Source organism: Engystomops pustulosus, chromosome 6 (assembly GCF_040894005.1).
Source record: "Engystomops pustulosus chromosome 6, aEngPut4.maternal, whole genome shotgun sequence".
In the NCBI taxonomy this organism is placed as follows: Eukaryota; Metazoa; Chordata; class Amphibia; order Anura; family Leptodactylidae; genus Engystomops; species Engystomops pustulosus.
Genome location: NC_092416.1, coordinates 156,068,577 through 156,094,256, shown reverse-complemented (window position 1 = coordinate 156,094,256; position 25,680 = coordinate 156,068,577). Strand labels below are relative to the sequence as shown.

Here is a 25,680-nt window from a genome sequence, read left to right as displayed (position 1 = left end):
GCTTGAAGTGTGTTATTTAAAATCCACAATTTCTTCCCTGGGCCCCCTGATGTGTCATAGTGACAGATGGCCACTACAGCCAATCGTAGGCTGCATTAGTCACATGTGTTGACACAATATCAATGACACCAGAAGTTCAGGGACCAGCAGTGAGACCAGGGAAGCCTTGACACAGGTGCAAAAGAAGGAAATCATTTTATCAAATCTACTGCTTCAAAAGCTGAAATATCCAACACATGAAAATCAGAACTTAGCATTAAAGACATTTTCCAAATTCAGCATAGACCCTTGATATTGCGTTGGTGGAGGTCTGACACTTGCTCTGTTTGCCAATACGCAGCTTGAAGGGGCAATTAAATGCATAGGAGAGGCCTGTTTATCAGTGAGGGTGTCGAGAGTCCCCTCTCCACTCTGGAACTCTAATCTTGGAGCACAGCTTGATTTTGTCTCTCAATCCCTCTTTCTTAGACTTTGAAGGTACCTCAAACTCTTTAGTCCTTGAAATTACATGACACTCTAACAGAAGCCTAAAATGACCTCATCCTAGTCAATGGGGTCTTTTGAACCCTGTTGGATGCCTTTTATCACTTCCGCTAGGAGCTTCCGTTTTTTTTACAGAGCAGAATAAGAGCCCCTCATGGATATGTGAACTTAGATTACCTGAGATCACTCTGCAAATTATTCTTCCTTTGGTTTCTTATATGGACATAAGAAATGCATCTTAAAGGCTGATATCTGATGTAAGGTTTATCTTCCGTATTGAATCACATGAATGGAAGCTGAGTGTCAAAAGTGTGGGGTAGACAATGACCTTCTTCAGTTTCCAATGGGAAATTCCTTACAATGATTGAAGTTGGTGTTACCTTGACAGGTTTAGTCAAAACACCCAGGCCAAAAGAGACATTCCTGAGGGTCCTATAGTGTCCCGCCAAAACATTAACACTTCCAGGCCAAAACACAAAAGGAAAAATGACAGTAATAACTTTTATTGTCCCATACATGTCTCCTACTGGTTATGTTTAGGTTTCACTATAGGTTCATGGGCAGGGGGCAGTGGCCACCCTAAACCAACACTTAATCCAGAAGATATTAACCATTATGATCTATACTTAATGGAGGTCAAATTGAATGTTGTGTTTCATCCAAGGAGTGACCCTTCATCATATGGTGAAAGAAACATTTGAAAAGTCCTACAACGCCCATCACTAAAGAATAGACATTGTCATCTTCATATTACTAAAGTTATCAGCTGAAAGGCCTCCAACCAGAAGTTACTGGAAGCTCCCTGGATATATTTCTAATCTACCTCTACACCCCTATACTTCTGCTTCTGCTATCAATTACAAACTTCTAGCTCCTGAGGTGTGCATGGTACCTGAAGACCTATGTTTTGGAAAATTTAAGTTCCTTAAGCATCTTCTGTCAAATCAACATCCTTAAAATTGATGTGGTAGGACTATGGCCGGCTACATCTTAGAAATCCATATTTGAGTCTTTCCAAATATCCATGAGAGAATAATGCCCCAGCAGGTGTATGGCATCATACTGTTTGGTGTTGGTGATAGGATCTGTAGATTGTGCAATCTGCTTTTCATCCATAGAATCATATAAATTCCAACCATTACAGCACCATATGTCTCTCCATGATAGATGGACTTTGTTGCAAGTGCATTACAAAATTAGAACTTCATGTATCCATTGCGGTCTTTCGGATGTGAGAGCCACATTTGAAGAAACATTCAACTCCAAAAACTTAAAGACCTGATCTTGTAAAAGGTGTGAAAAGCTTGCTCCTCTACATCAGCTCCATCGGTGGCTTTTAACCAGTGCCTTCTGCAAATTTAGTTTCATATGTGGTCCACATCATCAAGACTAAGCCAAGTTTCACTGTTATCATACGTGAAGTCTCCAGTATGAGATCTATTGCACCCACAATGCATTTAGCATAGCTATCCAATTCATTGGCTTGGAATCATAGGCTCGTCTTACAATACTCCATGCAGGTTATCCAGAGGCCATGACACGCTGCCATACATGTGGGAATAGTGTAATTAAAAGTTAGAAATCTTTGTGAAGACACTTGCACTTGAAGTGTAAAGGAGTCGTACCGCACACCTTAAAAATAGCTTGTTCAGGTGCTCTGGATAGGGACCCAATCCCATCAATACATCTGATATGGAATCCAGTCACACTGATTGTAATCTTTAAATCAATAGTGTTTATTTTTCACACAGGTGAGTGTAACGTTTCGGTCAAACATTGACCTTCGTCAGACACAATCTGTGGTGTACAGGAGGGAGTCGAGCTGCTATGCAGGCGTTCAGCGCTAGGAAGGAATGGCGGTATCACCGCTCTGTGGTCTGGGAGCGCTGCACTTGAAGCACATGATCTCGTTCCAACCCTGGGTGTAACTGCAATTCTTCAGGGCTCTTTCTATAAACATCTTATATAACAAGTGTGTTTTACCATTTTTATAAGGTCTAATGACATCGGACCCTTGTGTTTCCAAAAGACTTGATGGATCTCCTAACAGATCTATTCGATTTGGGTCTATCAAGTTTTTTTGCTTTTTTAAGTAGAGAAAGTATAGTTTTCCAACTTTTGGAAGATTGAATGATTGGACGCCCACATATTTATAGAAACCAGGAGAGCCCAAAAGATCCCATTGATTATAATGATGTCTGTTGGGTTTTTGGTCTGTCATTCATCTTCTCACCACATGACAAAGTCCTCCACGTAAGATGTCTTTTGAAGTTTATTGATAGAATCTATGTTGAAGGCTCCTCATGGAGCTTCCAACAAGGCTTTAAACTTAGCCTAAAGGTGTTTTTATAAGATATTATTCTTAAGGAATATTTGCTAGTGTATACAGTATATCAACCATCTAAAACTTCATATCCTTGAGCTCAGTAGAAGACATTTCTTTTATGTGTTTCATTGCCTCCATATGCACGGCCAGTCTATGTTAGCCCCAAGCATTTAGATCCTTGTGAGCCATCACCACCAGGAGGCTCGACCATGACTACACCCCCGACTTCCTTAGCCTTGGGGCATTGCTTTCCTTCTCTGAAGCTTGTGACACACTTGTTATAAATCATTTACCGTGCTAAGTCAAACATTGCTCTATGACACTGTATCACTTGTAGTGGTGTTCTCCAGCGTCATTAGATGAAATGTTAACCTGACCTCCAGGACGCTGTACATAGTAGTACAGTATTATAGTGCCTGGAAGGTAAGTCGCAGTATGTAGGACTGGTCATGCCCAGGTGTTCAGGACATAGCCTGTGGCTAAGGACATTTTCCACCAGGTGAACTTACTGGACGGAGTAAAAGTTAGAGGTACCAGAATTCCTTTTTTGACCCGTCCAAGACCGTAATCTCCAACCTGTGACTTTCCAGATGTTGTACTACTATAACTCAGTCAATGGCCGTCAGGGCTTGCTGGGAGTTTTGCAACACCTGAAGAACCATATATTGTACAAAAATGTTATATAGCAGAAGGAGGAAGAAGGTTATAGAGAAGGAGGAGCTGAGCAGATTGTATATAGTGTCCAATCTGCAGGCAGCATATTATAGTGCTGGAGGAGCTTAGCAAATTGTACATAGTGTCCTATCTGCAGGCAGCATGTTATAGAGCAGGAGGAGCTGAGCAGATTATACATAGTGTCCAATCTGCCGGCAGCATGTTATAGAGCAGGAGGAGCTGAGCAGATTGTACATAGTGTCCTAGGCAGCATGTTATAGCGCAGGAGGAGCTGAGCAGATTGTACATAGTGTCCTATCTGTAGGCAGAATGTGGTAGAGCAAGAGAAGCTTAGCAGATTGTACATAGTGTCCTATCTGCAGGCAGCATGTTATAGAGCAGGAGAAGTTGTGCAGGTTCATATATTGTTTTCGGGAATCGAATTATATACAAATTTTAATCAATTTAGTTATATATAGACTCTTTTTGAGTTTAAAAGTTCATAAGTTGGTGGTATAACTGTGACTGATAGTGTACTATATGAATGTGCAAAGAAGTAGCTGTAAATCACTGAGTAGGACCACCCACTGGTCAACTAGTTCCCGCTTAGTCAGTAGCACAAATGTTCCTAAAATCTGGAGCTATTACTGGAATTTATGGAGAAGCAGTTAGGTGCAGCACAAAATGTTTTCCCCTATTTACACTCCAAGAAGAATTCTGCTTTGAAAGGGAGGTCATGTTGTGTCAAATCACCCCCACCCCATCTCCATCCCTCACTTTTATGTGTCCATCATCATCCTAACCTCATCACCCTTCACAACAAGATGGGATTTCCACCAGCGGTGCAGGAAGTGACAATAGGAGTTCTCTTTCATTGTTTTTTCCATCCTGCACAACCTGTTTGAAACACAGTAACCATGAACATTATGGGAGGTCGGGGACCAATTTTCAGTATGTTTTTTTTTAACTTTTTTTTATTTTTATGCCAATATTATTTATAAAACCCACTAGTAGCACTGATCATGGTAGGGACTACCAAAAGTTATGACTGGGTTTGTAGGTAGTTGGGGCACCTGACCGACCAGCATGCTTAGATTAAGAAGTTGAGATTTAGGGTTACCTGTGATTTACCTTACCTACCAATTTACCTACCAATATTTCAGGTAGTAAAGGGACTCATGACAAGAGTCTGCTGGGAACCTGGCGCAATACACAGTGCATGCGCCAAAGTTATCAGTATACGCATGCCCTGGGGGTCTGATTACTACTTGGAATCTCAGGAAAGTGACCACCACAACAGGTGAGGTTAAAAAGTTTTGAGACCCTAAACATCAGGTACTTGCGTCTTTTACCCAGTCTTATATACTATGATGAAAGAGGTTTATGGTACAACTGTCTGTGTATTATTAGTATAGTTACATAGGGAGAGATTTATTCAGAAGTGTCTAAAAGCAGAAATGTTCTAGTTGCCCATACCAACCAACCAGAGCTTAGCTTTCATTTTATAAACAGCTGTGGAAGTATTAAAGCTGAGCTCTGATTGGTTTCCATGGACAACTAGAACAGTTTGACCTCAAACGCTTCTGATAAATCTCCCCCATTGTGTTTCTCTATAAGATCACATTATATCCGTATTTAAGGCAAAAATCCAGGCAATCCCAAAGGGTTCACTTACTTTCTATTCCAAATTTATACGCGCAAGCCTCCAGGCCCTACATTTCCTAGACTCTGTGAGAAGTTTTATGGTGTTACATAGCCAAGCACAAGTACGTCTCTGTGTTTGTCCTACCCATTGAAAAGTTGGAAGGGGGAAGTGACAGGATACCTCCCGAATCCCCACCCTCATTGTACAGTTATCATAGGAAGACCGTGCAGCATCTGGTCACTGATAAGGGAATTTATTATTGTGGGATTGACATGAAGGCCAAGAATTCTCTATGTATAGACATTTACAGTCGCATAGTGACTGCACTGTTATAATGGATCTTTTTCCATGTTTTCATATTTAACCGATACCAGTCCAGTATATAAAGCCAAAAATACAGCTAATAATTCTTGAAGGGTCCAAATACCCCCCTGCCACATAAGAAGTCACCATACAAGGCATATAGAAGGTGTGGGACCATTACAGATTCCGGCCAGGTTCCAGAACCTTCTACTTTTCGGAAGGGTTGCAGATTATATAACAGGGCGGGGAAGTAAAGAATCTCAATGTTTTGATGCAAAAAGAAAGTTAAAATGGAAAAACTTTTTTTGGTTCACAATGAAATTATTCAGAGTAATGTCATCTCCTGCAAATAAAAGGAACCAAACAGCAAAACAAAGACCCATGCCAAGGAACACATTTGTACATTAAAGCCCTAATACACTTCATTTAAGCATTTGCTTTATCCCACATCTGTTGCCGCAGCCCATCTGTGTACATACATGCTCAATTTCACTCTTAATGGGGGAAATTAGATTCTTGACCCTCGCGCCACTCAAACATAACCATTGATTCTAATAGTAGATCAAGTTATGTGCTATGTATGTGTTGGCCCGACGCTGGTTCAGCTTACAGCTTGTCCTTTTGACTCCACCATGAACCACCACTGGCAGACCCCTTCAGCTTTTCTCCCATAACAACAAAGTATCAGACATGTCTTAACCCAAAATGCTTGATCCTTCACAGTAATGTGTATAGAGATCCCTATTAGTAGGTGGTACTTCCAAAATATATAACAAATGTAGAAGGTCACTGTTTCATTGGTCCATTCCCTGACCCTGAATTACAAAGATACTGAGGAAGATGAAACAGAAGTGTCTGAGGCAAAACTGTTCTAGTTGCCCAATGGAAACCAATCAGAGATCAGCTTTCATTTTATAAACAGCTGTGGGAAAATGGAAGCTGAGCTCTGGTTAGTTGCCATGAACAGCTAGAACAGTTCTGCTATTAGACACTTCTGATCAATCTCCCAGTGTGCCTTGAGGCTAAACCATCTTCCTGCCTAATTGCCATACCTACCCTAAGAGGTAGAAGATAACTGGATAACATTCCTTTCCTCCACAAAAGTACAAATATAATACAAGTGGACAACACAGTACAAAATCACAAGGTAAAATGGTCACAGGTCAGAGAATCAGTCAAAGGGTCAAAGATAACAACAGAAAACAGAAGACCTAATGAGCGCTAGCAAGCTCAGTGAGAGACTATAACAAGCCCAGAGCAATGGTCCACAAAACCTTTAAGAGATGCCAGAGTCCTGGTCGAGAAGATGATTGGATTAAATCTGGACAGCAATGACAGTGGGGAGAGATTCTGTCCTTCATAGCAGATTACCTCTTATTAAACCCAAGCAGAGTTCACAAGAGTCAGATAGTTGTGGTGAAAATCAATCAAGGCTACTAGGAAAGAAGTAAACCAGTGTTCAGACTAGCAAGGACAGAAAGTTACAAAATGACACTTATCAGCGCATCCTCAGCCATAGTTTAGTGACAGAGGATGACCAGGCACAGATATTACAGTCACCATAAGAAGTCCTAAGTTCAATCCACTACATGTCCATAACATGATAGGGAAGACAAACTAAAACTGTCTAAAACTCAGACACTATTATATAGTATACACAAGCCTAAAATTGCCTCATTTTCAAAATCGTTTGGCTAAGCTTTCAATATGTACTGTATATTGGTTTACTCTGCAGCAAATTGTGGTACATCCTAAACCCTGTCCTCTCTGAAGCTAAGCTACACCCCTAAGGAGTCATACGTCATACATGTATCTGTCTGGAGTAAGGAACCCAGTCTGTCTGTGTACTCCTTAATACAGTAATTGGCTCCTTCATTTCGGTAGACCAGACCATGAAGTATCATCGTAACACTGGTATTGATTTTTCCAAATAGTTTCCAGATCATGTACTTCAAATAAGGTATGAACAGTTCTTTCTGCCTCAGATTTGATGCTTGCCAGTGATACATCTAGATCAAGGAGCATGGAGCATGAGTATTTCTATTGGCTGTCCTTTCAGCCGTAATGGAGGCTATGAAGTGTAAATTGATTAAAGATGTCCAGATACAAAGATCTGATGGAGCGATAATTAAGTACGTCTTTATTTTCCTCAAGTTCTTCTCTTTATGTTCCTCATCAGGATCTACATTGGGCTGTCTCCATATTGGTGGGTCCTAAATGTTCCTCAAGCTTGTCAATAGTGTTTCCTACACTACCTGATTGGGTAGAGAAACATCTAATTCTAGTTACACAGGATGTCCAATGGTGATTTCCCAAAAAAATTTCCTAAAATTTCTATTGAATTGAAAGATTGTTGCTAGAGTTTTTTATTTTTTCTGGCTAACCAGAATGGTTGAAATTAGAAACATTTGAACCATCTATGATTCGTCAACATCTACTATTAAAGGGAACCTACCACCACAAATCTACCTATAAAGGTAGATTGGGTGGTAGGTGGATCAATGGGACGTGAGGATAGCCCTTTTAAGGGCTAATCCTCACGTCCCTGCACTTTTTTGATAACTTTTATTAGATATATATTCAAATTTACTTATGCGGCTACTGGGGTGTGGAGTAGCCGCATCTGAGATTACACGAGGCGGCTACTCCACGCCCCGGTAGCCACTTTACCCCTCCTACTCACCCATCTTCGGCGCGCAGCTCCGCGTAGCTGCGCGCCCTCGTCCGGCGATCCTGCCGTCTGCGCATGCGCAGAAGAGCAGGCCCGCGTCTGTTTCGGAGCAGTGACCGTGCAGGCGCGGGCCTGCTCTTCTGCGCATGCGCAGACGGCAGGATCGCCGGACGAGGGCGCGCAGCTACGCGGAGCTGCGCGGAGCTGCGCGCTGAAGATGGGTGAGTAGGAGGGGTAAAGTGGCTACCGGGGCGTGGAGTAGCCGCCTCGTGTAATCTCATATGCGGCTACTCCACGTCCCAGTAGCCGCATAAGTAAATTTGAATAAATATCTAATAAAAGTTATCAAAAAAGTGCAGGGACGTGAGGATTAGCCCTTAAAAGGGCTATCCTCACGTCCCATTGATCCACCTATCACCCAATCTACCTTTATGGTAGATTTGTGGTGGTAGGTGCCCTTTAAAGGTCCTGAAGTGGCTCTTGTGTACATGTTTATTGAGAGCAGGATCAATTGTCTGAGGATTTCATGGGTGAAGGTCCTTCTCAGTATAGAATTTGATGGGTGGTGTGGGTGGTCATGGGCCCCCTAGAAGGATTGGACCCTAGGTTAGCGCCCAAATCGCTCATATTATTATCCATTACTAGGTGAGCGGGCGACACCTGCCGTTTCCTGATCGCTACACAGAACTGGAAGCTGTTGGCTGTTCGCCCATCAAAGGGGAATTACAATGGGCAATTACAGCTTCAGGATAACAATCAGATCTGCTAGGACTGAACTGCTAGGATCTCTACAGATCCCGAGAACAGGCCCCTTCCGTCCACACTAACGGGGGTCCCGTTCTCACTAACTGAGCATGCATCCTGACATCCTACAGGTTGGAAAGTTATTCCATCATTAGGAATACCCTACCTATGTTTCCATGATGGTCCTGTTGCTTCTTTCCCATAGATCCCATACAATACTTGCATTGTTTGGCAGCCTCCCCTAATTCCTGTGCCGCACATGGATCTCATATATATTTCATGACCCGACCCAAACTTCTGTCCTCCACATTCCATAATCATTTTTCCACCAACTCACCGTTCTGCCCCAAAAATCTGCTCAATCTATAACAAACCAGATTTTTTTTTTATTGCATTTGGCCTTGTGTCCCTCTTTTTTTTTTTTTTGTCCTGGAAGTAGATTTGCTGATGTTGGATTTTTCTTTAACCGTTTCCTGGCTGCGCTGTTGAATGAATAGGAGTACAGAGCTGAGTGTTACATCTGGGCGTAGGATGTGGTTCGTCTTTGTCAGCAGAAGAGAATCGATATGAAAATGTTCATTCTTGTAGGAGCTTCAGACCTACCGGGAGCAGAGTAGTTAAGTCAAGTTTCCTCGGATCCATAATCCTTCTGTAATTAAGAGACATGGAATTGTGTGTGGATTGTGCCCTGCTGTTTTTCATAGCCCTGGCGGAGAAACACTGGAGGTAAACTAAGCAGGTCCATCTAGAAATACAGTTTTCGAGAGGACATGAACAAACAACGTAACTAAGAGATGCGGGGTCCCATAGCAGAATTCTGAATGGGGCCCCCCTTCCCCATTAAAAAGTATGTATATTTGTATTGTCACACATGTGAGTTACAATCACAGCATATATACATACATACAGCACACACACATAATATATGCACACATACATACAATACCATATAAAGCCTATACACAAATATACAAATACAATACAAACACATATATGGCATATTCACACCCGATAACCTAGATTTTGGGGCCTTCTGACATTGTGGGCCCTGTAGCAGCTGCTATGACTGCTGCCCCTTTAGTAATGCCCCTGGAGAAGAACGAGGACCTATCAATTCTATGCATCCTAAAAATGTTGTCATGTCACAGATTCAGACACATCTGGAATTTTTTCTCTAGCCCACAACATTCCTGAGGAATAAGTGCAACTAATTTGCCATCTAATATGCAAATTAGGCACTTTAATGTCAAATGGGTGGAGCCTGTTCCACCCACCTGACAGTAGGGAGTCTAAATAGAATATTGGGTGCCAAAACTGATGCAACTGATCGCTCGGAACAAATTCCAACTAGATCTGGCGAGGTGGGGAAAGTGGACAACACTTTTTAGGTAAGAGTTCGCCAGTGATCACCTTAGTCCCCCCAGCAAAGGACCTGCTCATGCCCAGGGGCTGTATGTGTATAATAGTAATTTATATAAAGTGCATATTAAGAAAATATTGTCCCAGTGGGGAAATTCCTTGAAGCAATGGTCTATGATTCACGCTTGGTCCAGGCCCGTGGGATCTTCCTTCTCTATTAATAAGGGTCATTTGGCACTAGACAGGAGCTTGACGTCACTATCCAATCTTCTTGTAATTACTTAGGCCTGAGAAAAAAACAGATCTGCTGCTCTCCTACGAGGTTTCCCAAAGCTGTATTTTGAACTTAGTGGAGTTCCCCCAACAGAAATTCTACATATTATGGCCTTAACTCACCACTCAGTTCATCATAAATATTTCTTATGGCAGCGGTCATCAGCCTGTTACTCACCAGAAAACTGTGACCTCTCCATACTCCCAACAGTCATGGACATTAAGGGTGAACTAGCGTCCTTTGTACTGTGACATCACTGTGTGCATTATCCCTGTACTGTGACATCACCGTGTGTATTATCCCTGTACTGTGACATCACTGTGTGTATTAGCCTTGTACTGTGACATCACTGTGCGTATTATCCCTGTACAGTGACATCACTGTGTGTATTATCCCTGTACTGTGACATCACTGTGTGTATTATCTCTGTACTGTGACATCACTGTGTGTATTATCCCTGTACTGTGACATCACTGTGTGCATAATCCCTATACTGTGACATCACTATGTGTATTATCTTTGTACTGTGACATCACTGTGTGTATTATCTCTGTACTGTGACATCACTGTGTTCATAATCCCTGTACTGTGACATCACTATGTGTACTACCCCTGTACAGTGACATCACTGTGTGTATTATCCCTGCATTGTGACATGACTGTGTGCATAATCCCTACACTGTGACATCACTATGTGTACTACCCCTGTAAAGTGACATCACTGTGTGTATTATTCCTGTACTGTGGCATCACTGTGTGTATTATCCCTGTACTGTGACATTACTCTGTGTATTATCACTGCACTGTGACATCACTATGTGTACTATCCCTGTACAGTGACATCACTGTGTGTATTATCCCTGTGCTGTGACATCGCTGAGTGTATTGTCCCTGTACTGTGACATCACTGTGTGTATTATCCCTGTACTGTTACATCACACTATGTATTATCCCTGTACTGTGACATCACTGTGTGCATTATCCCTGTACTGTGACATCACTGTGTGTATTATCCCTGTACTGTGACATCACTGAGTGTATTATTCCTGTACTGTGACATCATTGTGTGTATTATCCTTGTACTGTGACATCAGTGTGTGTATTATCCCTGTACTGTTACATCACTATATGTATTATCCATGTACTGTGACATCATTGTGTGTATTATCCCTGTACTGTGACATCACTGTGTGTATTATCCCTGTACTGTGACATCACTGTGTGTATTATGCCTGTGCTGTGAGATCACTGTGTGTATTATCCTGTACTGTGACATCACTGTGTATATTATGCCTGTACTGTTACATCACTGTGTGTATTATCCCTGTAAAGTGACATCACTGTGTGTATTATCCCTGTAAAGTGACATCACCCTGTGTATTATCCCTGTACTGTGGCATCACTGTGTGTATTATCTCTGTACTGTGGCATCACTGAGAATATTCCCTCTGTACTCTATAGCTCTTGCAATCCATAAAGAAATATGTGTTGATGGAAGTTAAAGGAACATTCCCTAATGTAAAGTTCTCTGGATGAGAATGATGTTTAATTTTATGGTGGACAGACATCTAGAACAATGGCTGGCACAGGGGTGAAGACATCAGTGCAGTCATTGGAACGAAAGAGTAAACTAGCTGTATTTTATAGACTGTCATTCCATATTGGGTGTATATGGACCTCTAGCCCAGCTGGGAAGGATTATTCTATAAAACAAGTGAATTTGTGGAAGTACAAAGTATTTGAGCCAAAGTGGATGGTGTTACGGATAAATAAATGGATGGAGATGAGTTATTAATCTGAGAGCTGGGCTAATGGTGAAGTTGGCGTGAATCTTGCCTATGTATCCAGCAGCAGGATTCTTCTGTTACTAATTATGAGTCACTTTCTATGTTTGCATATGACCATATGTTGTTTATTAATGAAAATTGAATATAAAATTGAATGTCAATTCTTTTATTATTTTTAGCACTGAAGAGGTCTTTTGAGGTCGAGGAGGTCGACCAGTCTCCGAACCCCTCTGTCCAACCACGCCGGACCCCAAACCCACTGCTGAGAGGTGCAGTTGCACAGAAATTCCAGGACGCAAGCACTAGGAATGAGCCACACTTGAGACATGCAGATATTGGTGGTCAAAGGTCCCCGAAATCGTCGCTGAGACGCATTGAGTTGTCTGGATCCCGGCACCCAGAGCCAATGTCAAGACGAACAGAGATTTCCATTGACATCTCCTCTAAGCAGGTGGAAAATTCTGCCCCAGCAATGTCAAGGTTTGGTTTGAAGAGGGCGGAACTTTCTGGGCATAAACCACCAGAACCCACCCCAAGAAGAGCAGAGATCTCTTTGGGAAGGCCTCATGATCTCCGTGGAGAGTCCCCAAGTTCTAAAATACCAGAATTGAACCAAAGAAAAGTAGAGGAATCCAATGCAAAAAGAATTGAGATCCAGATGCCAAAATCTCCAGAAGTACCCCCAGTCAAGCCGGTGGAAAACTCCATCCCAACATCCACTATGCTTCACCATCAACAAGAACCTAAACCACAGCCTGTCCAGATAGAGATTCAACCGAGAACCCCTGAAGGTAATCAATGTCTTCTTCAATCCCAAAGTTTTTGTTTTAATTGAGGTTAATAGTGTCCAACTGACTCAGAACTATATGAAAGTAGGTCCCGGACCCTTCAGAAGACTTTGGAAAGAGCTTTGTAGAGTTGTAGGTGTAGTTGTTGAGATGAGTTACCCAGGATTTGGATATATGATATCCCATAGGACATTGAAATAATGCTATTGTAGCCCATTGCCTTCATCTACACTTCACCTCACATGGTCATGGATGTTGTATAATGCTTTGGTTTAGGGACAAACAAAGACAGTAAATGGTCTCCATGTAGGAACAGTATATGGACCCCTTGTTCTTGATGATCCCACCATAAAGTCTCCATTCTCCTTCAATCTAATAGAACTTCAGAGGCATCACAAATTGTGCATAAACACCTTGGTTAAGGAACACTCCAGTCAATCTAATTGAATAATACATGGTGCAGGCCTAAAGGGAGGAGCAGGGCTCCTAGAACCTCGCTAGAACTTGGAGTCCTGCTCCTCCCTTCAGGTATAATTCAATTAATGACTGGAGTGTTCTTTCAAAGGAAATCTACCACTGAACTAAAGTAAAATTAGACTACAGATACTCACCTATAGTCCTCTTCTCCTCGATCTTCGCCCTGGTCTTCTTTAATCTTGATATGTGGGGATCACTGGAACCAGAAGAAAAGTAGACCATTGAGGAGAAGAGGACTATAGGTGAGTATCTGTAGCTTAATTTTAGTTTAGTGGTAGATTTCCTTTAAAGGTCCATTCGAGGTGTGCAGGGGGCATACTTTCTTTTTGGAAGGAGCCTACACAACTCCAGTGGCAGCTCCCTGACTATTGGACTGTAATGGGTGGTATTACATTCATTCTGCGCTTGACCAAAAGGTCAGTCCCTGACATCAGTGATCTTGTTGCCTTCATTCAGGCCACAGATTTTTTCGGTAGTAATATGCAAGATAAACGTGACATCAGCATCGGCGCTGGGTACTGAAACCCACTGTAGTTGTGAGAGAAGCCTGCAGAGAACTAGATATTATTACATTATCCATAAAAGCTTCTGTACAGTTTGAATTATGATGATTTTAGGATGTAAAGTTTGACCCCAGGTTCTTGGTGTTGGTTCTCTTGTGGCGCCAGTCTGATAGAAGTTTAACTCTCCCATTTACTATCATTGACTCGTCCTGACTTTACGACATCTCCCATCCCGTGACCTTATCACTGGTTATTATGGATGTTTTGTTTCTTTATTAAATGTTTGCATTGATCCGGGGACATAAAAGGAGACTCCTGTCTCCGACCCAAAACGCAGAATGATATTTTCCATATAAGATGCAGAAGGGTTCACTTTTCTTGATCTTATTTTGCTCTTTCATAGTAGCGTCTCTATCTTGTATATTTAGTAGCTCTTTACACATATTGCATCATATGATTAATGAATAACCTACAAAGAATGCCCTGCGTCCGGATTCCCAAAATGGTCTCATTGTTCAATTGACTTGTCACATGACCGTGACTGGTTTTCAGTAATATATAGAGCTCAGTTTACCCGTATGACGCCAGAGAGATGGGGCACTGATATAGTGTTTTTTTACTTTTCTCTTACCAATACTTATTTGGTGTTAGTTAAAGTCGCCCTACACATAAACTAAATATGATGCTACATTGGGCCGGGTAAGTCGATATATATGATGCCCTATATTGAGTCTTCCCTAAAATTCTTTCTGAGACAAGCGGTTTATAGAGGGTCAGTGATACGTGATCCTGATATGTCGGTTTCCCTCAAAGCGACTCTATGGAAATTTTTATTTTAATAATAATAATAATTCTTTATTTATATAGCGCACACAGATTACACAGCGCTGCACAAAGCATGACAAATTGGACCCTGTCCCCATGGGGCTCACAATCTAAACAACCTAACAGTATGTTATTGGAGTGTGGGAGGAAACCGGAGGACCCGGAGGAAACTCACGCAAACATGGAGAAAACTTACAAACTCTTTGCAGATGTTGACCTGGGTGCGATTCGAACCCAGGACTCCAGCGCTGCAAGACAGAAGTGCTACCCACTCAGCCACCGTACTGCCCTATAGCCACCGTGCCGCCCTATATTTATATTTTGGGGACATGATATTAAGCAACTTATCAGTACATATTTAGATAAAGTTCTCAACTATTTTCATGAATCCACAGCTTTAGAAACACCTTCCTGCTCTGGGCACTGCTGCCCCTGTCCATAAGATAGCAGGAGATGGAGGGGCATGTGACCATACACTCCAGTGAGCACTCACTACTCCACAGCGTCCTGTGAGGCATCTGTGCTGTGATCTCCTTGCCTGTCACTGCCATGTCACCAGGGGCTGCTATGAGAAGCTGTGTGCAGGGAGCAGACGTTGCACTGATCTGGTTTGATCTGTTCTCCAGTTTTTGGATGTTCTCCTTCCCGCCATCGTTTATGCTGCTACTCCTTCCTCTGCTTATCAAACCATAAACTGAAGCAGCGCAGTCTCCTCCATCCAGACAGAGCTGCACACAACTTCTCATGGCTGCCCCTGTGATAGGCAAGGAGATCACCTCACAGGTGGCTCACAGGACGCTGTAGAGGAGTGAGTGCACATTGGAGTGTATGCTCTAGTGTCTGGTCTTTAGCATCTTCACCAAACCAGAAGTGTCTGGGTAATGGGTGCTGCTTCAGCCAATCATTGGCCTCATTAGATCTCAGGTATTTACGTCCTCTTATGTCACAAGTGACTTCCTGTGATCTGAAGAGGCCACTGATTTGCCAAATTGGGACCCTTATTATTTTTGAAATATTTAAAGAAGTAAAGTCATCTCTCCTGATATTACTGTTTTATTGTTTGGCAACGAGGTGTTACCAGTTGGGGTATGTCAGTAAACAGTATGTTATTGTCCAATCAGGACAGTACAGCGGTATACCCACTTAACTGGTAAGACCCAATTGTCAATTTTCTCTGGGAGAAGTAGCAGAAGGACACACCCACTCTACTGATAACACCCAATTGTAAATTTTCTCTGGGAGAAGTAGCAGATGGACACACCCACTCTACTGGTAACACCCAATTGACAATTTTCTCTGGGAGAAGTAGCAGATGGACACACCCACTCTACTGGTAACACCCAATTGACAATTTTCTCTGGGAGAAGTAGCAGATGGACACACTCACTCTACGGGTAACACCCAATTGTCAATTTTCTCAAGGAGAAGTAGCAGAGGGACACACCCACCCAGAAAAAGTTGCTCCAGAAATTACATTTTATGCTAATGTGTTTAATTATAGAAGTTCTACATTATTGAAATTGTACTGAAATATATAAATGCAAGTTTTTCGTAGACTTTAACATTCAGAAAAGGCTACAAAATTATTGCACTTTTACAGTATAGCACCATATTCTGTGTAGTGGTTGTACCTGGTTACTGCAGCCTACTGACTTTAATGAGATTGAGTTGTAGTAACCAGACACAGCCACTACACAGTGTATGGTGCTACACTGCTGATACATTTCATATTTGTTCTCATACATTGCAGACCCTATAATCAGTTGGTTTGGGGGGATTTAGACCCCTATGATCTGCTGATGACTCTTCCCCTATTCACCCAATATGATCTGCTGATGACTCTGATGGAAAAGCCCTTTAAGCATATATTATTATGATTTTGGGGCTGTCAGCATCTGATTCCTTATTACATACAGTACATTTAAGGTGCTCCAATTGATTTCTTACTAAACAGTAAAAGTTTTTTAAGAGTTCGGAAAAAGTTTTGATTGCAAAATGGGACTAAAAAGGGGGAGGGGGTGCGCAGGGACATCTGACCTCGTGAGTCATGGAGCATACCCGGGGATCTGGGAATTGTGCGGTTGTGGGAGGAGATTGGAAACTGGTTTTATTCTACAATCTGAACCCTTTCCTGTCCAATTACGGCCGGGACGTATCTGGTCATCATTTATTATTGTAATATTTGGCAGATTTTAGTGGAGTGGAAACATAGTGAGTAATGGTAACTTCCATCAGCGTCAGATAAGGATCAGTAGTGGGAATATTAGATATTGGAAAAAATGTCTCCGTCTGGTGTTTTTCTATCTCACCAGCTGCTTCTTGCTTTGGTTGCACTTTGACATGTGCGAAGCCCGACCTCTCATTACGCTCCACTTACAACCATATTCACAACCAGTAATTTAACTAATTTTGTCAAACAGGCTAATAAGATGCTGTCAGAGACCCTATTACCGCTCTATTAATGGGACACTTTCACTAGATATTACCCCATTATACTAGCGACCCCCTCCCCCAAGTAGGGGATCAAAGGTACCTTCTAGAATTCCCTCTTTTATGTGAAATCTCACCCGTTAACCTATCAAAAATCTCCTGCAAAATCGTGTGGAAATGAGCAGAGAAGAGTCATATTTTAACTAAAATTAGTCAAGTATAGAAGCTGCCGGGGGAGCATCACATCAGACGCCCGTAGTTTCAGTGCTGTAGCACCTAGAAACATGCTGGTGTCATATTAAAGATAAGAATCTCATCTTTCACGTCAGGTTTGTGGCTCTGTGGTACAGAAATGACGATACAGTCAGTTGAAAGAAGGATTCTTATCTCTAATATGACACCAAAACTAGGTGCTATAGAACTGAAGATCAAGTAAAGTTTCCAGGTCCATCCAGTGTATAGAGGATGATCCTGAAAAGCACTGCTATCAGATGTTTAACAGGGGTGTCTAACCATTGAGAGGTCATTATTATGTATAGATGGAAAACCCCCTTAGGGAGGACCAAAGCTGTAATGTAAAACTAATAGGTAAATATATACAGAGATATAAATTATGACAGGATACCTAGTAAATCATTGTGTTCTCTATGACCTATCAGTATATAGATATTTGTGAATATAATAAGTTTGCACTGTGCTGTTTCTCTGTTATTCTCACTGGAAAATAAATTGTCAACTGGGTGTTACTAGTTTGGGGGGTGTTTCCCTGCACATTTTGACATTTTACAAACAAGGAACAAGTCCCAAGGTAACGACCAGCTGTCAACTTGTTCTTAGATTTCCAGGAGGAATAACAGAGGATCCACTGCAAACCAGTGATATGTGAAAAGATGTTGTAGAACTTTTATAATATTTAATTTTTTTACACTTTATACAGGGAGGGTGACCAGTGTTAGGAAGGGGTGACCAGTGTTAGGAGGGGTGACCGGTGTTAGGAGGGGTGACCAGTGTTAGGAAGGGGTGACCAGTGTTAGGAGGGGTGAGCGGTGTTAGGAGGGGTGACCGGTGTTAGGAGGGGTGACCGCTGTAAGGAGGGGTGACCAGTGTTAGGAGGGGTGAGCGGTGTTAGGAGGGGTGACCGGTGTTAGGAGGGGTGACCGGGGTTAGGAGGGGTGACCGCTGTAAGGAGGGGTGACCGGTGTTAGGAGGGGTGACCAGTGTTAGGAGGGGTGAGCGGTGTTAGGAGGGGTGACCGGTGTTAGGAGGGGTGACCGCTGTAAGGAGGGGTGACCAGTGTTAGGAGGGGTGAGCGGTGTTAGGAGGGGTGACCGGGGTTAGGAGGGGTGACCGCTGTAAGGAGGGGTGACCGGTGTTAGGAGGGGTGACCAGTGTTAGGAGGGGTGAGCGGTGTTAGGAGGGGTGACCGGTGTTAGGAGGGGTGACCCGGTGTTGGGAGGGGTGAGCGGTGTTAGCAGGGGGTGACCGGTGTTAGGAGAGGTGACCGGTGTTTGGAGGGGTGACCGGTTTTAGGAGGGGGACCGGTGTTAGGAAGGGGTGACCGGTTTTAGGAAGGGGTGACTGGTGTTAGAAGGGGTGACCGGTGTTAGGAGGGGTGACCAGTGTTAGGAGGGGTGACCGCAGTCAGGAGGGGTGACTGGTGAGCAGTGTTAGGAGGGGTGACCGGTGTTAGGAAGGGGTGACCGGTGTTAGGAAGGGGTGACCGGTGTTAGGAAGGGGTGACCAGTGTTAGGAGGGGTGACCGCAGTCAGGAGGGGTGACTGGTGTTAGGAGGGGTGACCCGTGTTAGCAGGGGGTGACTGGTGTTAGGAGGGGTGACTGGTGTTAGGAGAGGTGACCGGTGTTAGGAAGGGGTGACTGGTGTTAGGAGGGGTGACCGGTGTTAGGAAGGGGTGACCGGTATTAGGAGGGGTGACCGGTGTTAGGAAGGGGTGACCAGTGTTAGGAGGGGTGACCGCAGTCAGGAGGGGTGACTGGTGTTTGGAGGGGTGACTGGTGTTTGGAGGGGTGACTGGTGTTAGCAAGGGGTGACCGGTGTTTGGAGGGGGTGACCGGTGTTTGGAGGAGTGACCGTTGTAGGAGCGGTGACCACTGTTAGGACGGTTGACCGTTTCTCTTTAAAGACACCTTAGGTAGTAGTGTGGTTTTTGATGGAGATGTGTTTAAGAGAATGTGGGCTTCCTGCGTATTACAGGACGCTGTAACCACAATATGGAAAGTTTTATGTGCTTTATGTTTTGTCACGTTCTTCTATTATATTTTACAATGGGTTTTTTCTATATATATTCTTACATTGAAAACTGACTTTTAGGGCTCCTTCACATTGGCGTTGGTGCTCAGCTTCATCTGCACATCCGTTGGTTCTGTCTCCGTTTTTCTTCCGTGTCTGCAAAAAAAACTTTAGGGTTTTAAGGTTTAACTTGCTTTGCACACATCACACCTGGTTTTTCAGCCTCAGATGTTGCACCTGCTTTTTTATTGCAGACCCATAGACTTCAGTGATCTGCATCAGTGGAAATAGGACATGTTCTATCATTTTTTCCATGGACAACGGATTAATGAAAATACAAGCCAACGTGAAAACACCCATAGAAATCAATGGCTTTGTGAATTGACTTTATTTATAAGGGGCATACATTGTTATTTCTATTTAAAGGGGTTCTCCAAGACTAGGGAAAAATGGCTGCATTCCTCCAAAAATAGCTCCAAACCTTTTCACTTGGTGTATATGGCATTACAACTCAGCTAATCTCCATTATAGGGGTTGTACCAAATTGTAGATCTTTATCCTCTGTCCACAATCTGATCTAAATGGTGATAACAGTGAGTTCCTGTGATTGGTGGGGTTCCCAGCAGCCGGACCCTCACAGATCAGATTGATATCCCCTAGGCCAGTGATGGCGAACCTATGGCACTGGTGCCAGAGGTGGCACTCAGAGCCCTTTCTGTGGGCACTCAGGCCATCACCAGAGATGACTCCAGGTATATTCCTGCAGTCCCAGACAGCCCAGGACTTGCTGTGCACAGAGGTATTTTAAAGTGACAGCTGTACCTGGGACTATTTTCTGCTTTATTGGTGTCCTCAGGGGCAGGTATCAATGAAAGCTGTGACAGAGAAGGGAGTATAAATCACAAATTAAATTCCTGTGTTGGCACTTTGCGATAAATAAGCGGGTCTTTGTTGTAGTTTGGGCACTCCGTCTCTAAAAGGTTTGCCATCACTGCCCTAGGCTGTGTATAGGGGATATCATTCATCTTTATACATCACCCCTTCACCCTCATAGACTGTAAGCTCTTGTGTCACCTCTCATCCTCATAGACTGTAAGCTCTTGTGTCACCCCTTCATCCTCATAGACTGTAAGCTTTTGTGTCTCCCCCTCATCCTCATAGACTGTAAGCTCTTGTGTCTCCCCCTCATCCTCATAAACTGTAAGCTCTTGTGTCTCCCCCTCATCCTCATAGACTGTAAGCTCTTGTGTCACCCCCTCATCCTCAGACTGTAAGCTCTTGTGTCACCCCCACATCCTCATAGACTGTAAGCTCCTGTGTCACCCCCTCATCCTCATAGACTGTAAGCTCTTGTGTCTCCCCCTCATCCTCATAGACTGTAAGCTCTTGTGTCTCCCCCTCATCCTCATAGACTGTAAGCTCTTGTGCCCCCCCATCCTCATAGACTGTAAGTTCTTGTGTCTCCCCCTCATCCTTATAGACTGTAAGCTCTTGTGTCACCCCTCATCCTCATAGACTGTAAGCTCGTGTCCACTCTCATCCTCATAGACTGTAAGCTCTTGTGTCCACCCTCATCCTCATAGACTGTAAGCTCTTGTGTCACCCCCTCACCCTCATAGACTGTAAGCTCTTGTGTCTCCCCCTCATCCTTATAGACTGTAAGCTCTTGTGTCACCCCTCATCCTCATAGACTGTAAGCTCTTGTGTCACCCCTCATCCTCATAGACTGTAAGCTCTTGTGTCACCCCTCATCCTCATAGACTGTAAGCTCTTGTGTCCACCCTCATCCTCATAGACTGTAAGCTCTTGTGTCACCCCCTCATCCTCATAGACTGTAAGCTCTTGTGTCACCCCCTCATCCTCATAGACTGCAAGCTCTTGTGTCACCCCCTCATCCTTATAGACTGTAAGCTCTTGTGTCACCCCTCATCCTCATAGACTGTAAGCTCTTGTGTCACCCCTCATCCTCATAGACTGTAAGCTCTTGTGTCCACCCTCATCCTCATAGACTGTAAGCTCTTGTGTCACCCCCTCATACTCATAGACTGTAAGCTCTTGTGTCACCCCCTCATCCTCATAGACTGCAAGCTCTTGTGTCACCCCCTCATCCTCATAGACTGTAAGCTCTTGTGTTACCCCCTCATCCTCATAGACTGTAGGCTCTTGTGTCATCCCCTCATCCTCATAGACTGTAAGCTCTTGTGTCACTCCCTCATCCTCATAGACTGTAAGTTCTTGTGTCACCCTCTCATCCTCATAGACTGTAAGCTCTTGTGTCACCCACTCATCCTCATAGACTGTAAGCTCTTGTGTAACCTCCTCATCCTCATAGACTGTAAGCTCTTGTGTCATCCCCTCATCCTCATAGACTGTAAGCTCTTGTGTCACCCCCTCATCCTCATAGACTGTAAGCTCTTGTGTCATCCCCTCATCCTCATAGACTGTAAGCTCTTGTGTCACTCCCTCATCCTCATAGACTGTAAGTTCTTGTGTCACCCTCTCATCCTCATAGACTGTAAGCTCTTGTGTCACCCACTCATCCTCATAGACTGTAAGCTCTTGTGTAACCTCCTCATCCTCATAGACTGTAAGCTCTTGTGTCACCCCCTCATCCTCATAGACTGTAAGCTCTTGTGTCTCCCCCTCATCCTCATATGATTTGTATAGTGCTACGGAATATGATGGCGCTATATTAATAAAGATAATTAATATTATATGGGATAACAATAAGTTCATACATGAGACCAGAGCTGCTTTTTACTTGTGACATGTGGTGAAAGGGTTAAGTGCGGCCGCCCCTCCTGGCCCTCCAGCTGTCGGAGGACATGGCACTCCCTGGCAGCAGCAGGACTTGTCCCAATCAATCCATTAGTAAGAGGCAGTGGGACAGGAAGGATCTAATCTCTGGCGTCTCGTGGGGGCCCGCGGATCCTGCAGACGTTTGTTTAGGATTTGGGGGGATGAACCTTAAGCTCAGGACGCAGCCCGGCAGCTGTTTGGATGGCAATGATGAGGGGGTAGAGCTGGGACGGGGCAGGGGGCGGCACAGCTGCTTCGGATAGGGCTAATGAAATGCCAACAGCTGCCCTGGACCACGATTTCTATCCAACATTAAATATGATAATTCATCATTCCGCAATGTTCTCAGAATCACATCTTGGCCCGAAAGATATTTTTGGGAAGTTTTCCACGGGCACAGATTATCTTATCTTTAGTCGAATAAGAACCAGAACTACATCATTCATGACCAAGATTAATACTTCTATCTGCAGTGACACAAGCAGATGTGTATAATGGACCCAGAAAACATTCATATTTCTTACAATGTTAAATGTATCGCAACGCGGGCACTTATCTCACAAAAAGAGACATGGATGGATGTGCAAACGGAAAGGATCATAGGGAAGGCAGAACAGGCCACTGCCTAGGAGCCTCCAACATCTGGTACCTCTTCATTCCAGTAGTAGATGACCGACAATTTGTGGACAGGCAATCAATGAGGCTAGTTGATGGCGTATTACTGTTGAGGCCAGTTAGTTGTATACTGTGTGGTGGACACCAAGGAGGCCACTGATGAACAATGAAGAGACAGGTAAGTTCAATCTGGACGACCTCTTAGAGTCTGCGCACACAAGTTGCACTTGATTTGCATTTTGAACACACAATAGGAGGAGTCATTCCTGAACCGCGATGCATTTAGACTCAATCACTTGTGTCATCTATGTTTGGGTCCCCCTCCTCCCCCTCCCCGATGTGATTGTTTTTCTAATTTGGCCCCCTCCTATTCCTTCCCAAAATATACAGCTGAGTGTACGTGTGAGTTTAAAAGAAAGAAGGAAGTTAGCCTGGCCATCCTAATGGGTTTGTATTCTGCTGGGGCCCATCATTCAGTGTTAGAGCCTTGGCCCACCGGAGGATTCTCTGATTCTCCGGTTGTCCAGTCCGATCCTGACATCCTATAATCCAAACTTTTATAACCAATAGATAACTTATAACTTGTAGAACCAATACAGATTGTGAGGTGTAATGCATCAGTCTCATCAGGTCCATCATCATCCTCCTTAAGAAATCTGAATTTAGTACATTCAAGGTGTTTGTACATGAGCCTAGACATCCTCTATAATATAAAGTCGTTTTTGCAGAACCTCTCGATGACTCATTCACCACAACATACAATGGAAGCCGGATGTCAAAGTTTTGATACAGCTTTTGATACAGCTGCAAACCCATTACACCAAAAAAGAGATGATAATGATTACTATTAGTACGCAAATGATTTTACATAAATCCTAAAAGCCTGTGAAAACCGGATCATCACTGGATGTAAAGGCTTTTGGTGAACTGGCAATGTGGAAACTTCTAACAGACCCCGATTGATCCTGCAAGGGGAGGAGGGGAACTGGCTTTAGATGCTGGTACATGGAGTAGTCAGATAAAAGAATAGTTAGAAGCAACAAAAAGTCAGTCCAGAGATAACAAAATCTGGAAAAAAAACACAGAATGCAAAGAAATAGGCATATGGTCCAACAAGTAAACCAACAGAACAACACAATAAAGGGTGAATGAGCCTCAAGAAAGTTAAACTCTGTCAAGGAAGCCCATGGATGATAAAACATCAGTGACCCTTCCACAGTGCACTACTTATGCCTGTTCATTACAAGGGTTTTCCAGGAATCTGGAAAATCCCTTGATAGTATCATAGTATCATAGTATATAGGGCTGGAAGGAGACGCAAGTCCATCAAGTCCAACCTTTAAGAATTAAATAAATGTTTTTTCCCCATAACCCGTGATATTTTTTCTCTCCAGAAAGGCATCCAGGCCTCTCTTGAACATGTACATAGAGTCGGCCATAACAACCTCCTGCGGCAGAGAGTTCCACAGTCTCACTGCTCTTACAGTAAAGAACCTTTGTCTATGGTGATGGTAAAATCGCCTCTCCTCTAGGCGTAGAGGATGCCCCCTTGTCCTGGTCACAGGCCGAGGTATAAAAAGATCTTTGGAGAGATCCTTGTACTGTCCGTTCAGGTATTTGTACATTGTAATGAGGTCTCCCCTCAGTCGTCTTTTTTCTAAACTGAATAATCCCAAATTTTTTAATCTGTCAGTGTATTCTAGTTCCCCCATTCCCCTAATAATCCTGGTTGCTCTCCTCTGCACCCGTTCCAGCTCTACTATATCCTTTTTATACACTGGTGCCCAAAACTGTACACAATATTCCATGTGTGGTCTGACCAGGGATTTGTATAAGGGCAAGGTGTAAAAAAGAAAGTATACTTACCCCGACTCATCTCCAGGTTCCTACATTGTTCTTGTACCGCTTTTCAGTCTTACACCCGACTGGAAGTGCTAGGGGGACACAGGATCAGCTTTGGCCAACAAGTGGCCTCCTCAGTCCATGGGATGTCACTAAAGCCTTGACCATGCCAACGCACAGGAATACATAAAAATAATATATCTTCTTCTAAACTGTATCTGGAAGTGACCCAACTGCATATTAGGACCTTCATGAAATGTGCTACTTTAGATCTAGCATGTACTACACTAGGCCACCGTGAGAAAAAGCAACTGAAGACGAGCCCAAGGTCACAATGTACTACGCCAAACCACCACTATAACTAAGCAACTACAAAATAACCCAGGATTACCTTGCCCTTTGCTAAGCCATGGCTGGAGAGGTGTAAAGAGTGGAAATACTGGATTGTGTTGGCTGGCAGTATCATGGATGGTGGCTCGGTGGAAGAATGTACTTTGTCAAGCCATGACCCGGGTAAAGTATACCGCCAATGGACTTGGAGTAGAACAGTAAAAACACCCACTTTTATATCCATGAAAGGGGGTCTACTTATATATTAAAGCAATATCACTTTTGTAGCAGGGGTTGATATAAACTAGGATTTAAGCCTTTATTTACCTCCTTAAGCTCCGCTGCAGTGAAATATTGGCCTTAGCTAAAGACTGCATAAAGGGATTGTCCAGGAAATATGAAAAACTCAGTGTGGGCTGGGGAAGAGATAGAATATAAAAAAAGAAAGGGTATTTACCTGGCTCCGACTCTGGCTACCGGCTTTACCCGAGCACTTATGCCATTTGGAACCTCAGCCTTTGGGGGTCTTGGGACCAGCTTCTGCTGACATCCCGGGTGGTATCTGTGGTGTTGGAGA

At 43.4% G+C, this 25,680-nt stretch overlaps 1 protein-coding gene across 3 annotated transcripts in view; it reads left to right on the top strand.

Moving 5' to 3' along the window:
- The window catches only part of SEPTIN9 (septin 9), a 143,159-nt gene that overhangs the window by 65,168 nt on the left and 52,311 nt on the right, over positions 1-25,680 (top strand). For all 3 annotated transcript variants that reach the window (XM_072111987.1, XM_072111989.1, XM_072111988.1), the window contains one exon: positions 12,426-13,037. In XM_072111987.1, coding sequence (XP_071968088.1) covers positions 12,426-13,037 — 612 coding nt within the window. The remainder of the gene's footprint in view (positions 1-12,425; positions 13,038-25,680) is intronic.